Source organism: Sorex fumeus, unplaced genomic scaffold, assembly GCF_029834395.1.
Source record: "Sorex fumeus unplaced genomic scaffold, SorFum_2.1 ptg000098l, whole genome shotgun sequence".
NCBI lineage: Eukaryota > Metazoa > Chordata > Mammalia > Eulipotyphla > Soricidae > Sorex > Sorex fumeus.
In genome coordinates, this window is record NW_026606155.1 from 45,077,066 (window position 1) to 45,095,377 (window position 18,312).

At 41.0% G+C, this 18,312-nt stretch overlaps 1 protein-coding gene across 1 annotated transcript; it reads left to right on the plus strand.

The window, feature by feature from the left end:
• The first annotated feature begins 2,888 nt into the window (after positions 1–2,888).
• SAV1 (salvador family WW domain containing protein 1) lies at positions 2,889–17,555 on the plus strand. Its single transcript, XM_056133181.1, has 5 exons — positions 2,889–3,339; positions 5,946–6,389; positions 12,845–13,115; positions 14,958–15,101; positions 16,776–17,555. Exons 1-5 carry the CDS (start codon positions 3,246–3,248, stop codon positions 16,975–16,977), a joined length of 1,155 nt encoding a protein of 384 aa, XP_055989156.1. The 5' UTR covers positions 2,889–3,245; the 3' UTR covers positions 16,978–17,555.
• The last annotated feature ends 757 nt before the right edge of the window (positions 17,556–18,312 follow it).

Genomic DNA, 18,312 nt, shown 5'->3' on the forward strand with positions numbered 1-18,312 from the left:
TAAAGTTTGACATATTTGCTGTGCCTTGCTTTTACTGATGTTGCTTGCAGATTGCTGTTTCTGGAATGCATCTTCTTGATAAAAAGGCAAATTATAGCTCTTAAAAAGAGCACCTAATTGAGGCTTTCTCTCTGCTGTAATTCAGAGAATTTAAATAGCACTGAAGAGAGGAGTACCTTGGAGGGACCATGGACGGTTTTCAAAACAACTGTTAAGAGGAATCTGGACTCATATTAGTGTAACTCTTAATGTGCTATAACAGAAAAAAATCCAAAACGAGAAGAGAAAACTCTAGTTCTGATTTTAACGTGCCAGGAATATAATCTGAGGAAAACATTATTCCCCAGTTTTGTTTCTACGTGGGTATCATTAGCCTAGATTCCAGTCTCAGAATTTTATTTCCTATTTTGGGATCACACCCAGCTGTGCTTAGAGTTTACTTCTGGAAGCTCTGTGCTCAGTTTCACTCCTGAAATTCTCGCTCAGGGGACCTATGCGGTGCTGGGGATTGAACCCAGGTCAGCAGTGTGCCAGGCAAATGCCTCATCTTCTGTTCTACCTCTCCAGCCCCAAAGTCTCAAAATTCTTTCCTCCACAAAATGTAAAAGGTGCCCTATCATGTATTTTCATTTCTGGGAAAACCCAGGAGTAAAAAGCTGGCCTTATTAACAAGACCCTGACGTCCTTTTGTTCACCTTCTGAGATACTGTAGCACTGTAGCACTGTCCTCCCATTCATCAATTTGCTTGAGAGGACACCAGTGACCTTTCCATTGTGAGACTTGTTACTGTTTTTGGCATATAGAATACAACACGGGGAGCTTGCCAGGCTCTACCGTGCGTGCGGGCAGGATACTCTCGGTAGCTTGCCAGGCTCTCCGAGACGGATGGAGGAATCGAACTCAGGTCAGCCACGTGAGAGGCAAATGCCCTACCCACTGTGCTATCGCTCCAGCACCTGAGTTACACACTTGGCAGAAACTGGATCTTCTTCAGAGTCCCCTTCTTTCTGTCCTCTCCTGCCTTCGCACCCTAACAGAACCTATCTGGGTTCTCCTGGAGTTCTGTTCCTTAACTCAGAATGGCCAGGAGGAGTGTTCTGATTTTCCACTACTGCTCTCAATAGGCAAGTTACTTTTTATGATTTTTGTACCACTCTTTTCTGTTGAGACTTACATACATACATATCTAAATAAATCCATGAGAACCATCCTTGATTTCTTTCACATTCCATATTCAAATTCTGTTGGTGCTGTAAGTATACCTAAAATCTGCCCATTTTTCATCTCCACTGCTGTATACCCAGTTTCAAACCAGCCACTGCTTCCTATCACTGTTCCTTGCACCCCTTCAGTCTACTCTCACAGCTAACGTGATCCTTAAACATGATGATATCATCTTACTCCTCCATTCAAAGTGAAATTCCCTACAATGTTTTCAAGGCTTTGGATTCTGCACTGACCATTATACCCTCCGAACTCCATTCCCACTATTCCTCTCTGCTCCCGGTGCATGGACAGTTTTAATTTTCCATCTGCCTAGAACTGCGGTACCTGAGGGGCCTTTGCATTCACCACGGTTTCTGCCTGGAAAGCACTTCCTTTAGAGAGTTCCACTGTCACTTTCCTCATTTCGTTATTCACCTCCATGATCTCTTTGCCAGTCTTTTCCTGTCCTGCTAATATGCTCTCTAAAACTCTCTTGTTTTGTTTGCACCACAGCAATTAAGACTAGGTGGCAGTTTCACCACTTTCCTCCTATATTCCCCTCCTCACTGTGAATACAAGGCTGATTCCTGTGTACTTTATTACTGTATCCCAAGCAGGGAAGACATACCTGTGGGCTGCTGTATGAATGAGAGATGGGTGCCCAGGAAGTGGAGCAGCAAGCAGAAATGGACACTAGAGAAAGCTTTTTGTTCTAACAAAATGTGACAATCTTCCTAATCTTGTCCTTGCCTTGTTGGACAGTGTTAACTGTTCCACATCTCTCCTTAGGTGCACTGATCTCAGGAAGACTCGTCTCCAGGACCTAAGCCTTAATCTGGTCACTTCGAGAGAGAGATCATTGCATCTTCCAAATGTTACCTTGCACAGTTGGCAACTCTGCTAACTGTTATAAAGCACGGTCTGACTTAGCTGCAAAATTCCAGGTTGGTGGACCTTTAGTGCTGAAACTCTTCAGCATTCTAACTTCACAACACTTCGTTCCAAAAGGAACTAGGTGGTCATTCAACATAATGATGTTGAACTAAGATGCCAACATCAAATTTATTTCCGTTTTGCCGTTTTCCTTCCTTTTATTATGTTTCTTCCTTCAGCAGGAAGGCGCACTCTGGGCATACATTTATATCTCCACTTCATATTAGACGGGTCCGTGGGCCCAATAAAAAGAGCCATTTACAACCGTGACGGGGGTGAGTGGCAATTCTTTCTCCGTATTCAGCGTGACTTGGAACCTCCAAGGCGCAGCCCCAGGAATAAATTCCGAGCGGGCCGTGCTCCCTGGAGGGCGAGGAGCCAAACAAGTAGAGTGTGGAGAGGGCGTCGGCGCGCCCTCAAGGTCCTGGGGGTGGGGGTGGGGGTAGGGGTGGGGGTGGGAATGGTGGGGGGGGGGGTAACACCACGGAGAGAACGTGCCTCCCTCGCCCGGACTGGCAAGCTTCAGCTCTTATTCCTCTCCAGACCGTAGAGGCCGAGGCGTGAAGACGGAGGCGGCGCCCCAATCCGGGGACTACGGTGTGTGTGTGTGTGGGGGGGGGGGGGGGGGGCACCGGCCCGTTAGCTGCGCGAACCGCGCCCGCGCCCAGCAGCCGCGAGAGCCGCGCCCAGGCGCTGGGGAGGGGGGAACGGGAGGAGGGGCCGCGGCGCTCGCGCTGCGTCGAGTTTCCCAGAATTCCCAGCGGCCGCGGGGAAAGTTTACGGGACGTCGGCGGCGGCGGCGGCGGCGGCGGCGGTAGCGGTTACTAGGCGGCCGCCGCGGACCATGGCCCTGGCTCGACGTCCCTGGCCTCGCCTCACGGACTCCACGGGCCAGCCGACGAAGCGGGCGGACTTCCGGTCAGGCCGTGGCATGCGAGGGAGCGGCGGCCGGCGCGCTTAGCGCCCCGAACATGCGGCAGTCCCTGCGGGCGACCCCGGGCTGCGGAGAGGCGGCGGCGGGGACGGCGGGCGCGGGGCGCGGAACCCTAGGGAGGAGGCTGCTGCGGCGCGGCCAGGGCGGGCACGGCGGACCTGGCGCCCCAGGATGCTGTCCCGAAAGAAAACCAAAAATGAGGTGTCCAAGCCGGCCGAGGTGCAGGGCAAGTACGTGAAGAAGGAGACGTCGCCCCTGCTGCGGAGTGAGTGTCGCTGTCGGGAGGGGCGCGCCCGCACCTGGCCCGGGCGCCCCCCGGGCTTCCCCTCCGGCCCACCCCACCTCGCCCCCCTCACCTCTGCGTTCCTGCTGGTCTGTGTATACGGTTTCATTCCCCTCGTCGTCCCCCCACCCCACCCCCCTTTGAAAGCTGAGCAGGTCAGAAAACTTGGATGAAGACAAACACACACACACACACACACACGCACACGCACACGCACACCCTTCCGCCCGGAACACCCCACCCCCACCCCCCCTCACCTTGAAAAAACGCCAGCTTCCCTGTTCCCTGCCGGCTGGGTGTTGTTTGATTACTGGAAGAGGTTCGAGGAAGCGCGTAGCCCGCCGGTTCCCCTCTGCCGCAGCTGCTGCTGGGCAGAGGCGATCGGACCCGGACGCGGCCTTTTTGGCTCCCGTAGGTGCGTGGGGAAGGCGCCCGTGTAAGTTTGCCCACTCCGCTGTCGCTCTCCGCTGCTGCACTTTGTTGCAGATGCCTTGGGTAAGGATTTTTTCTCCCGGGCTCTCCGCACTCGGAGTGGAACTTCAGATAACACCTTCCAGAGTCGCAAAAACACTCAGCATACAGACCGCATATTAGAGGAAATCATCAGCCGAAAGTTACTATTTTATTTTTTTTAAACTTCAGCAGGTTGTCTTCCAGGCTCCACAGCCCCCTTCGTTCCCGGAGCTTTGCTTCTATTGGATTTTAAATGTTGGGTTTCACGGTGGCATCTTCGAAAGTTTTGCTTGTCTCCAGAATGTTTGGGGCCAAGGTGCTCATGTTTGGGTGTGCATTATTGCACGTTGGGCCCTTTGTAGAAGTTTCCTACATGGAAGCCGGTGGTAACCTTTTGAGTGAAGCATGGCCTTATGTATCGTTTGGGAAAACTGTTCATAGAGGTTCCTAGTATTTATTTGCTTTAAGGTCATACAAGGGGCAGAGAGCATGTTTTCCCCATCATAACCGCAGTCATCCGCAAAGATTCATCATTGTGTTTGCAGTACATTTTTAAATAGAAGAATAGAACAGATGAGTACAGCAATAACCTGAAACTTTTTCAGCCTTTTCTTTCTTTTGGGGGGTTGTGTTGGAGGTGGGGGCGTCGGGGGGCGTGCCCAGCAGTGCTTATTACTGGGTTTGTGTTCAGGGATCATTCCTGGCTGTGCTTTGGGCATCATACAATTTGATTGGGATAGAATCCTGGTTGGTCTGTGTGGGGCAAGTGCCATACCCACTGTACTATCTCTCTGTCCCTTTAAACCCTTCCTTTCCTTTTTGTTTCTCTTTTGGGACCACACCTGGCTGTTCTGAGGGGACCACCTTCTGTGCCAGGATTAAACCCATGTCAGCTGTGTGCTACCCACTGTCCTGTATCTCTTTGGCACCTACAACTTTTTTTTTTTTTCAAAAAACACTTTTTCTGTTACTTATGTGCTTAGGCTTTTGGCAGTTTATTATAGCTCACAGCAGCAGATAGTAAAATATTGAAAATCATGAAATATGTTTGCCATACCTCTAAGCAAATAACATTTGATGCAATGTTTTAGCTTCATCTAGTGTTAAGCCATATTTATTCAAATGTTAATTTCTGTCAAGCTTCCGAATAAGCTTCAGAAGTGTGCCCTCAAATATTAGTGAGCTAATACAACCCCAGATCCAGTTTTCTCAATGTTTTAAAAATATTTTTTAACCAGTTATGTCTACATATTTCACATTTTTATCTAAAGGACTATATTCTAAAAGCTATTGTACTATTATTATCCTCTGTCTTGGGTTATAATTGTGTTCAAAGGAGGCAGTTTTAGGTGTGGAGTTCCTAAAAGAATTCAGCGTATGTGTCCCATTGTAATGAGAAGCTTTTATTCTTAAAATTTCCATAACTATGTTTTACTAGCATACGATTGCTATACTAGTGCTATTAATTACCAATGTAGGAAGTTGTTAATAAATTTTTTTCATATGGTGATTGAACCCAAGGTCTTGAACATGAGAGACATGTACTTATTGCTGTCCCACAATCCCAGCCCTTAAAATCCTTTTAGCCGGGGATGTGACTCATTGGTAAAGCTCATGCCTTACATTCATGGGGTCCTAGACTTGATCCCAGTATTTCAAAAATGCATAAATACTTAAACATCATTGTTACATGCTTAGGAGTAACATCATATTCATATTTTGAATTTTGTTTGTTCAAAAAGAAGGTTTCTTGGCTATTTTGAATATGAAATCCACAAAGCAAACTAAACTAAAAAGGTATTTAGTAACTGTTTGTTAGATTGTGTCCTATTTTTAAACACTTGTTCATGAGTAGTTCATTACTGTGTATTTTATAGTTGTTTTAACTGACATGTCTCCATATGGTAGATGCAGTATTCATTTGATTCTGACCGAGTTGTATATGAAAATTGCTGCCAATAAATTCCTTTAGGTGGGAAGATATTAATCAGTCTCCATTTTAAAAATACCCAAGTAACATCTTACACCAAAACTTTAAATTGTATTTTCTTGATCTCATAAAATTTTGCATTTGGGGATAATAGAAGTAAATAAACTGGTTTTGAAAGTGTCATGATTACTCTGTTTTGTTTTAGATCTCATGCCTTCATTTATCCGGCATGGTCCAACAATTCCAAGACGGACTGATATCTGTCTTCTGGATTCAAGCCCTAATGCCTTTTCAACTTCTGGAGATGGAATAGTTTCAAGAAACCAGAGTTTCCTTAGAACTCCAGTTCAGAGAACACCTCATGAAATAATGAGAAGAGAAAGCAACAGATTGTCTGCACCTTCCTATCTTGCTCGGAGTCTAACAGATGTCCCTAGGGAATATGGCTCTTCTCAGTCATTTTTAACAGACGTTAATTTTGCAGTTGAAAATGGAGACTCTGGTTCCCGCTATTACTATTCAGATAGTTATTTTGATGGTCAGAGAAGACGCCCACTTGGAGATCATGCACATGAAGACTATAGATATTATGAATACAGCCATGATCTCTTCCAAAGAATGCCACAGAATCAGGGGAGGCATACCTCAGGTAACTTATAAATAGCACTTATAAATTAAAATTCACTTATATTTAGATTAATTAATACAGTTTGTCTCCCCTGGATTTTCTTGTGAAATTATAAATACTACTTCAGATATATTTTTTCATTTTGTCAGTCTTGCTAAGCTGGCTTGCACACAGTTACTTCTATACTGAATTAAAAAATTCTTGGGTCTATTTATTTGCTCATGATACAAAGCTGGTGTTAAGGCTATCCAAGTTTTAACACTTGGACTTTGGAAACATATAATGGTTACAGTGAGATTTAATCCAAATTAAGATTTTATTGGAAAGGATAGGGTTTCAGAGAAATTGAACTTGAACTTGGGAAAGGGAAGGTAGAAAGCCTTGGACATTGTTACTTAGCTAGAATTGCATTGTCTTTCTTAACAGTCTACTCTTAACAAAACTGCTTTTATAGCTTGTATTTTCCTAGTTGGTCAAAAAAACTTGTTGTCATATGGTTACTTGTGTGTTGAACATTTCTTTTGAAATGGGCAAAAATACTAGTATAATTTAAAAGAATCTGCTCTCCATATTTGCTGACTTTAGGATCCTTGTATAAGGAGATGACAAGAAAAATGCATGTTCTAAATTATTCTTAAAGTACTGGATTACACGAGATAAATTGAACTTTCTTTATTTTCCCCCCCCTTGGCAAAATTTAGGCTTGAAATTTTGCCAGGCTAAACAAAAAATACCCTTAGTTTTTAACACTCTGAACTTCGGAAACTTAAAAACAGTTTGGAGCTTGGGCACATTGACTATAGAACACTTTTTATTTAGCAGTAATCATTTATGTATCTGGCATTTTGTTCTTGACCTTCTTCATTGATAACCTCTGTTCTCTTATTTGTGAGAACAAGACCAATAAATACAAAGTAATCAGAAAAATTAGCTGTAATACTTTGTGGTATTGTCCGTCAGTGTAACGGGGGTTGGAAGAGAGTGACCAATGTAGGTTGGAATACTTGAGAAGGATTTGTGGAAGGTCTTGAACTGGACTTTCAACTTGATTAAAAGCAGCCTGAGGAAAGGCAGAACAACCTGTGTCCAATCCCCAGCATCTCATTGTTCTCCTGAGCCCACCAGGAGTGATTCTTAAGTACTGAGGCATGAGTAAGCTCTGAACACTACTAACTGTAGGAGCCCCCCACCTCCAGCCAAAAAATAATGCTATAATTAGAAACTTATTTCCAAAGAGTTCTCTGTTGGACCAAAATGCTATGGCTCTTACAAAGAACTCAATGCAAATATATCAGTTGACTGTTATCTTTAAAAATTGCTATTGTTGATTTGATTAGTAATACACGTTAGTGATGGGGAAAAATATTTTTTTCCATATTGTACTCTGCTGCATTCTTTGTAAGCTTTTGAATAATCAGAGTCATCATATAAATTAGTAGTGGGAGGGGCGAGAAAGTTCATACTTCAAGGAGGTTCACAAAGATGAGGTGCTTGAAAAAGGAAAGGGACTAAATGTCCTGAACTAGGGGATGGGATGGTGTGGGGTAGGGTGCGGGCAGAGGAAGAAAGGGTGGGACTCATGACAGAAGTAGCTTTTTTATTTTTTTGGTGATTACCCTAATTCTTTTTTTTTGTTGTTGTTGTTGTTTTTCCTTTTTATTTATTTATTTATTTTTATTAGTGAAGCACCATGAGGTACAGTTGTAGATTTACAAATCTTTGTGCCTGAGTTTCGGTCATACAATGATCAAATACCCATCCCTCCACCAGTGCCCATTTCCCCCCAACCCCCCTCCCACCCTGCCTCTGTGGCAGGGCATTCCCCTTTGTTCTCTCTCTCCTTTTGGGTGTTGTGGTCTGCAAAAGAGGCATTGAGTGGCAATCATGTTCAGTCCATAGTCTACTTTCAACATGCATCTCCCCTCCTGGGAGGATCCTCCAAACATCCTTTATTTGGTGCTCCCTTCTCTATCTGAACTGCCCTTTCCTCTAGGATACCTGGCTGGCCTCTAAGTTATGGAGTAATCCTCCTGGTGCTGATTTCAGCTATTCTTGGGTATTATAATCTCATACTTTGTTACTTTATATCCCCCAGATGAATGCAATTTTTCTATGTCTATCCCTCTCTTTCTGACTCATTTTGCTTAGCATGATACTTTCCATATTGTACCACTTGTATGTAAATTTCATGACTTCATCTTTTCTAAGAGCTACGTAGTACTCCATTGTGTAGATGTACCAGAGTTTCTTTAACCAGTCATCTGTTCTTGGGCACTCAGGTTTCTTCCAGTTTCTGGCTATTGTAAACAGTGCTGCAATGAACAAACAAGTCAGATGTCACTTCGACTACACATTTTTGCCTCTCTGGGGTATATTCCCAGGAGTGGTATCGCTGGGTCAAATGGGAGCTCAATTTCTAATTTTTTGAGAAACGTCCATACTGTTTTCCAAAAGGGCTGAACTAGTCGACATTCCCACCAACAGTGAAGGAGTGTCCCTTTCTCGCCACATCCGCGCCAGCATCGGTTGCTTTTGTTCTTTTGAATGTGGGCCAGTCTCTGAGGTGTGAGATGGATTACCCTAATTCTGATTGAGACCCCTAATTAACTTGCATTCAGGTAATTGAGAGAATACAAGTTTCTACTGAGCCTGTAGGGCTTTGTTTGATTTCAGTTGGAAATGATCCACATGTTAAAGTCACAATTTGGGAAAGATTTTTTTTTTCCTTTTCCTAATTGACAACATGAATTCAGAGTTCTAAAATTATTTCCACACATACAATGTCCCAACACCAATCCCTTCACCAGTGTCCACTTCCCTTCACCAGTGTCCTAAGTTTCCTTCTATCCCCAACCCCTGCAGTCTGCCTCTTTGGCAGTCACTCCTTTCTGCTGTTGTCAGTTGTCCTAGTGTTTCCTTCCCTAACGTATTACCCCCACACCTGCCCCAGTGGCGAGGTCTTCCTACTGAAGACGAGTTTTCCTGTGCTTTGTTTCTGTTGCCTTTGGGCCTTTGTTATTCCCATGAAGTTTTTTCATATCCTACATATGAAAGAGATCATTCTGTGTCTGACACTGTCCCTCCAACTTCATTCAACATGAAACTCTCTAGAATCATTCACATAGCAATAACTTGCATTATTTCATCTTTTCTTGAGACCAAGTAGTATTCTATTTTGCATATGTACCACAGTTTCTTTATCCAGTCATCAGTGCTTGGGCACTTGGGTTGTTTCCAGATTTTAACTGCTATGAGTAGTGCTGCAATGAACTTAGGAGTATGGATGTCTTTTCTGCATTTGCTTTTGGCCCTTGGAGAATATTCCAAAGAGTGAAACAGCTGGGTTGTATGGAAGCTCAATTGCTAATTTTTTGAGAAATGTCCATATTGTAGAAGTCTGTTCTAAGTACCTTCTTTACTCACACAATATGACTCCAATTTGTTCTGTGCATGTTTTTAATATGTTGATTTGTTTCTTTTTAAATATTTAAGTTGCTTGAGCTGCATGTTAAATATTGTTGTATTTTAACAGAAGCCTGGGTAAGACTAGCTTTGTTATATACTACTCATCTATTTTAGAAATATATGCCTTTCCTCCGGGCTGGAGCGATAGCACAGCGGGTAGGGCGTTTGCCTTACACGTGGCCAACATGGGCGACCCGAGTTCGATTCCTCCGCCCCTCTCGGAGAGCCCGGCAAGCTACCGAGAGTATTCGATATGCCAAACACAGTAACAACAAAGTCTCCAATGGAGACGTTACTGGGCCCACTCGAGCAAATCGACGATCAACGGGAGGGCCTTTACCTTTATTTTACCTTTACCTTTATGCCTTTCCTCCTAAAGATACTGAGTTAGGGGTCAGAGAGTTAGTACAATAGTTGCCCTCCATCTGTTAGACACTGATTCAAATCCCTGGCCATACATACGGTGGGCATAGGTGGGTATGGCCCCAAAATAAAACAAACAAACTAAGTGAAAATCTAAAATTTGTGAAATTGTGCAGAACTAGAAGAAATTATAATTGCCTCTTAACATCTGATAGAAGAGTGGGGAATGCAAACCATTTGTTCTTATATAGATTTTCTCCTTTATATAATACTTTCTAACAGTTTCATATTTCATGTTTTATGTTTTAGTGACCCACTTGAATTAACTTTTGTCTATGATACAGAGTTTATTTTTTATTTATTTATTTATTTATTTTGCTTTTTGGGTCACACCTGGCGATGCACAGGGGTTACTCCTGGCTCTGCACTCAGGAGTTACTCCTGGCGGTACTCAGGGGACCATATGGGATGCTGGGAATCGAACCAGGGTCGGCCGCGTGCAAGGCAAACGCCCCACCCACTGTGCTATCTCTCCAGCCCCTATGATATGGAGTTTAAATCAGGGTTTGTTTTGTTTTGCTTATTGGTTGTCCATTTACACTATCAGAACTTATTGAAGACTTGTTTTCTCCTTTGAATTACTTTTGCATTGGTTGTCTAAAACGATTTGGGCATATTTGAGAAAAGGTTTGAGGAAGGGGAGGGAGGGTGGAGCCACGGAGCTATCTGAAGATAACTAAAGATATAAAGAAGATTTGGAATGAATAACCAGTGGTTGCCATGCTGGAAAACCTCAAGTATAGCTGGAACAGAATGATCTCAAGAGATTAAAAAGAAGCAACATAGGTCAGAAAAGAAATGGAGGTCCAGGCACTTGGGGCCTCCTATCACTTATCCTATGATACAGTAACAGAGACAACTTCTTCTGAGCTCAATCTAACCTAAGTTAGAGACTTACAAACTAAATCTTTGTTCTAACTGCTGAGTTCAGGGTTGAGTACTGCACAAGTGTCTCAGGTTCTTTTCCCTCCAAATAATAATGGTACTTAACATTTTAAAGGTACATAGCCCTTAGTTCTAGTATGCAGTGCTGTATAATGCCAGTACAGTTTGCAGTTCACTTCCATTACTCTCCATCACTGTCACCAGATTGCAGTCAATCTCTTGCTGTCCCTTTGTTCCTGCCTCTTTGTTTTTCCTTTGGAATCATGCTATTAATAGCCACTTGAGACTGACTCTTTAGTTAGAATAATACCTCAAAGAGTTAGCCATGTTAAGGATATGTGAGTTGGTGGTTGTTTTCCACCCCTAGCCCCCTTCTTTTCTGGAGTGGATTCCAGAGAGCTCACTGGTGCTTATTGGTGCTTATTGCAGCTTACCTTTTCTGTTGAAGGACAAGGGTTTTTTTTTTTTTCCTCCACTGGCAATTATACACAATATTAAAAATCCTTTCATAGGTTTTTATTTTTGAAAGATCAGTTTTCACACTCTAGGTTAAAGTCTTTGGAATAGAAATTCTGTGTATATGAAAAGCTTATATTTGACTTTGAAGGTACTATCAACCTATTTTTCCAGATGATCATTTTGCATCCCTACCAGCAATGTATGCGAATTTCAGTTGTTCCACACCCTTGTCAAAATATAGTCAGACTTACTTTCTTTAGGTGGCCCCAGTGTCATAGATGGGGTTTTAATCAGTATTTCCAGATGTATTCCCATCAACGGCCAAGATCCAGAGATGGGGGGAACCTCTTATAGTCTAGCACACTGATATACCCAAAGCAGCACACATGTTTGGTTTTAACATACTTGCTTATATTCTCTTATATACATTCTCCGTTCCTCTCTGAGAGCCGAGCGAGCTACCAAGAGTACCCTGCCCACATGGTAGAGCCTGGCAAGCTCTCTGTGGAGTGTTTGATAGGCCAAAAACAGTAACAATAACGGGTCTCATTCCCCTGACCCTGAAAGAGCCTCTAATACAGCAGTGTTGGTAAAGACGAGTAAGGAGAGGCTGCTAAAATCTCAGGGCTGGGACGAATGGGGTCATTACTGGCACCCGCGCAAGCAATTGATGAACAACAAGATGACAGTGATACAGTGATTTTCAGATGACTCTATAATATTGAGCATTTTTGTTTGGTTTTTGTTTGGGGACCACACCTGGCACTACTCAAAAGCTATTCCTGGTTCTGTTCATTCTCCTGTTGGTGCTCAGGGACATGCAGTGCTAGAGATGGAACCTGGGCTGTCTTCTGCATGCAAAGCTCACATTCCAGCCCTTTGAGCTCTCTCTCCAGCTCTGCAAGTTCTTCATTTTAACTCTTAGATGAACTATCAAATCTTACATCTTGAATGAGGTAAAATTTTCTTTTTCTCAACTTTCCTCCAGTAGTATATTTACTTAAGTGTTCTTTGCTAATTGTTATTGTATGATCAAACTTTAAAAATACCTAACTTCTAAGAAGGGAACTAGTATTCCCCTTATAATTGATAGTAATGTTATTTTTATCTTTAAAACTAATTTGTAATATAAATTATTACAGAATTTTAATAAGTGTAGTTTATTTTGTAACTTTCTCAGATGGCATATTTTTTTGTCTCTGAAAAATTGTTTTTGTTTTTTTACTCTTCCTCTTTGTCCTTAGGTATTGGGAGAATTGCTGCTACATCTTTAGGAAATTTAACTAACCATGGTTCTGAAGATTTACCCCTGCCCCCTGGTTGGTCTGTGGACTGGACAATGAGAGGGAGAAAATACTATATAGATCATAACACGAATACAACTCATTGGAGCCATCCTCTTGAACGAGAAGGACTTCCTCCAGGATGGGAACGAGTTGAATCATCAGAATTTGGAACCTATTACGTAGATCACACAAATAAAAAGGCTCAGTATAGGCATCCTTGTGCTCCCAGGTAGAGTATTGCCTTTATTTTCAGCTTTTTGTTTTGAGATTGCCAAATGTTGAGATTTATCAAAGAAAAAGGCATCTTGAAGTTTAATATTTTTTAAAGTTTATGATTTTTTCTGTGTACTTACATTTAGTAATGAATGACTTTTAGGATTAAAAAAAAGTGTTTCCTTTAAATAACGTCTAAAACAAAGGGCCAGTATTCTTTTGACCATATTGTTTTAATATTCCATGATATTTTTGTTGTAGATACCTAAAAATGGAAATAAGTAAATATTCCTTTCTCTCTGCAGCACCCAAAGCAGAGACATCATACAGTGAAAGGCAGCAGATGTTTGCTGAACAAATAAAAAAATGGAAAATTCAAACACACAGCCCCTAGAACTGCCCAAATTTATGATTATAGTGTTTTCTTTACTAAGTGGTAGAAGATTTTATGGTTTAGGCATTCACATCTAAAGAATATATTCTTTTTATTTTCTGTTCATCATTGGCCTATTGTAAAATTTTTATGGTTTGCAAAAGCATTTTACAATATGCTTCTCTCAGAAATTGTCAAACAGTATCTTCCCAAAGCTTACGTAGGTAATATTAATTACTGTTTGAGTGTCTTGTTATGCCAATCTTGCATAAAAGCCTTGACTTGCATTAGCTTATCTTTTTGATTGTAGTGGGGAGGATAAGACCACACCTGGTGGTGCTTAAGGCTTACTCCTGGCTCTGTACTTAGGCATCACTTCTGGTAGGCTCAGGGACCATATGGAGTGGTTTTATAAACAGGGAGACTGAGACTTATGGAAGTGAATCAGTTTTTCCTGAGAAAAACTAAGGATTCAGAAATACTCAAATGGAACCTAAAACCCCTAAGCATATCTGAGTCTCAAATCTTCCCCGCCTGACAGTCGTGCAACATTTCACATTGTTTTTATGAAAGAAGAGCTGAAGATAAAATTTTGTGTCATTTGGGCATGAATCTTTAAAGTTTTTAATCACAGACTAACATGTTACTAGTGCTTGACACATGTTATCCTTATGACAATGCAGATTCTTCCAGTTTTGTCTTCATGTGTGGAATGAATTATTTTTGTCCCAAGAATTTAACCTTTAACCTTCAAATGGTTTAATGCACCCCTCTTAGTAAAAACATTTTCCTATATAACTGTTTCCTTTACCACCTTGTTACTATCTTACTTCTCTTAATATAAATTGGTCGTTATAACTAATTTAAAGCAATATCTTTTACTTATCATTGAATCTCTAAGCTTTTTAGTATGTTCTGTCAACTCTAATTCCTTTGGGCTCTCTAAAAATGGTAAAGTAGAAAGGAAACGAGTTAGTGTGGCTATTTCAAGTACAGTATTCACTTTTACTGCACAACCTGTACCAAAATTTCACTTTCTGCCAACAAAAATCCCTGAAAATTATGTATAGAATTAGCTCAGGTTTAGATTTTACTAGTTTGTAAGTGTAGATGTTTACCCTATCTTAAAAAGAAAAATGGGGGCTGGAGCAATAACACAGTGGGGAGGGCGTTCGCCTTGCACTCAGCCAACCCGGGTTCGATTCCCAGCATCCCATATGGTCCACTGAGCACTGCCAGGAGTGATTCCTGAGTGCATGAACCAGGAGTAACTCCTGTGCATAGCTGGGTGTGACCCCCCCAAAAAAATAAATAAAATTTAAAAAAAAAAATGATGTGTTTTTAAATGATAGGAGGAACGTAGTGGGCGTGGGAGACATTTGAAAAATGCTTTAGTATACCATATAATAAGTAGATAAAAATATATAATAAATTTCTTTCTGAAATTTAAGGGCCTTCATTCTTAAGAATGTTTGTTCTTCTCAGTGTTCCTCGATATGATCAACCTCCTCCTGTCACATACCAACCACAGCAAACTGAAAGAAATCAGTCCCTTCTGGTACCTGCAAATCCATATCATACTGCAGAAATACCTGACTGGCTTCAGGTTTACGCTCGAGCCCCGGTGAAGTAAGTGAATTTAAAGCATACATTTTTGATGAGGGATGAACAGAGGGTAGAATTGAATCTTGGTCCCTAACCCATACAACACTCAACTTTCCCTCCAATAGTACTTTCTAGTAATATTAATTTCCTCTAATAATACATCTAAGTAATATTTGAAGAAAGAATATCATGGCTTACAAAGTGTAAAGGTTGTTAATTAGAAATAAAAGTTCTAAAAACATTGAATTTTTATTTTTTGTGTAGAACTGTGCTATATTAGGAATACATTCAGAATTTTGCATTCTTACAGAGGGAGATTACCTTGTAACTTAATAGAATACCTATGCTAAAAGGAACCAGGTAAATCTTAGATTTAAGTTAGATTCCTGGAGTGTTTACTGCCTATATTCTGAATATTTTGCTTATATCTATAAAGGGCCAAAAGTTAAATTTTTCTAGCTCAGAAAGAATGAATTTTGAATACTTTTCAAGAAAATAAAAGCATACTAAGATTAATTTGTATTGTAATCACTCAGATTAACGCATATTAATTAATAGGCAGAAGGGAAATTAAAGTAGAACCTGCAGGGATAGAGAAATGGCAGAATAGTGTGTCAAGCAATCTCACCTAAAACTCAACCACAAATCACTGAAAACCTTACCAGCTCGTAAAGTAGTTTTCCTGATAGATACATGCATCTTTATTTCTGAAGGTTGGTGATTATAGTTCATGGAACCGCAGGAGGGAGGAATGATTGGGGAAAATATTTGTGCCAGCGACTGTTCTGTAGGCAGGCCAAATCCTGCTATAAGAGGACAGAGTCTGAACATTGTAATTCATAACATTAGTGAATGTCTGGAAGGGGTAAAAGACTGAACTGTGGGCAGTAACCGAGCTTAGTCCTAAAATTTTAGGGTAAGGGAAGTCAGAGTCAGAGTTCTGACTATAGTAGATGTAGATGTAGAAAACTAACTCAAAATTTTAGTACTGTATAGGTGTCAGCAATGGCTAGAGGGGGAATGTGGCACTCCTGCCCTCCAACTCCCTCACACCGACAATACTGTGATCCATTGCTGTTTGTAAGCATAATATATTATGGTCTAAAGTATGTTTTGAGTTCCTGACAACTTTGGATGAATTTAGTAAAAACTTAGAATATATTCTTCTGAAATTATAGAACTATAGCGGTTTTGAAATCTGTGTTCATGATTGTCTTGTGTTGATATTAGAATAACAAACTTAAGATGAAAAGATAATTGGAAATTTTAAAATTTTAAAGGAAAATGAATAGCGATTTTTTTGCTAAAAAATAATGTATTTAAGTAGCAGTTATTTAACTTAGCAATTTTAAATAAAGCTTGTCACTATCGCCGTCCTCCTATTGTTCATCGATTTGCTGGAGCGGGCCCAGTAACATCTCTATTGTGACAATTGTTAATGTGTTTGGCATATTAAATAAGTCACGGGGAGCTTGCCAGGCTTTGCCATGTGGGTGAGATACTCTCGGTAGCTTGCCGGCCTCTTCGAGAGGGACAGAGGAATTGAACCCGGCTTGGCCGAGTGGCTGCGCACAAGGCAAACGCCCTACTGCTATGCTATCACTCCAGATTATGATAGTATCTATAAAAATAGACCATTTCGTTGTTTTAAATACACATGTATGTTGTGAACAGATATGTGATTGTCTTTTAAAACAGATACGACCATATTCTGAAATGGGAACTCTTCCAGCTGGCTGACCTGGATACTTACCAGGGAATGCTCAAGTTGCTTTTCATGAAAGAACTGGAACAGATTGTTAAAATGTATGAAGCCTACAGACAGGCTCTCCTCACAGAATTGGAAAATCGAAAGCAGAGACAGCAGTGGTATGCCCAGCAACATGGCAAGAATTTTTAAGATACTGTTTTAAAATTAAAGTTTTATAAGGGCTTTACTGTTTTTAAATAAAATACTGCAAACAAATACTTTGGTTAATAAAGGCAGCTTACATTTTTGGAAATTGTAAAATTCTACTTTTATTGTTAAAAATATTTTTAATTGATCAAAATACGAGTTTATCATTCTAAGAGCCAACATGGCAAACACTTTCAGATACTGTAAATGGTTTTGACTAGTCTGGATGGGGAAAAATAAAGAAAGAAATGTCATTTTAACCAGATTGTAAGTAGGAAGTGATCATTGTAAACTCTGAAAATAGTCCTTCCTTCATCAATCATAGAGGGCAGAGGATGTGACTTAGTGGTGGACTACATACATTAAATGTATGAGATCCTGGGTTTGACTCCAACACTATTCCCCCCCAAAAAGGAGAGATAACTTAAAAGAAAGTTGCTGGGTTCGACTGATAGTACAGCAGATAGGGTGCTTGCCTTGCATGCAGCTGACCTAGGTCCAATCCCTGGGATCCCATATGGTCCCCCAAGAACCGCCAGGAGTGATTCTTGAGTGCAGAGCCAGGAATAACCACTGAGGATCGCTGGGTGTGACACACACACACACACACATACACACACACACACACACACACACACACACAACCCCCCCACCCCCCGCCCCTGGTTGCTTTGTTAGTGTGAAATACTGTTTGGAATCAGAAGTATTGTCATTGTGTAGTTTAAAACATAAAATGTCAAAGTATTTTTTTTTTCGGTATGCAAAAGAGGAAGGCCCTGTAATCTTTTTTTATTATTAAGTTTAGGCTTGGGCCTAAATTGAGTGCAGCACTCAAAATTGCTAACATCACTTCCTCACTTTTATCCAGGGTTCTTACAGCATTTCAGTGGTATTGCCTTGATGGGGAAAATCAAGTAGATAGTTTCCAAAAGCTTCACATGCTGCCATTCAGAGACTTTAGAATTGCCAAAATTGACAATCAGGGATTCATTATGAAACTTAGTTATTAAGTGATTTTACATATTATTTGTTCTCTTCAAAGTTTGTCACAGAACTTTAAAACCCAGAATTTTTCCTTTTGGTTTAATAGTTAATGCATTGTTCATAATTAGTGCATCATTTTTGATAGACAACTTTATGGTATTTTTAGCCTACAAATCTTTATAATTCTGTGAATTTAAATATTTGTTGAAGTGGCTCTTTAGTTAATTGTAATTGGTTAGTTGTGTTGTAAATATGTAAGTATATCTAGCTGAGGTAATCTTTCAAAATACAAAGCACTCCCAGATAGGTATCAGTGAATTTTGAATTATTGATAAAATGTTGAAAATGTTGAAT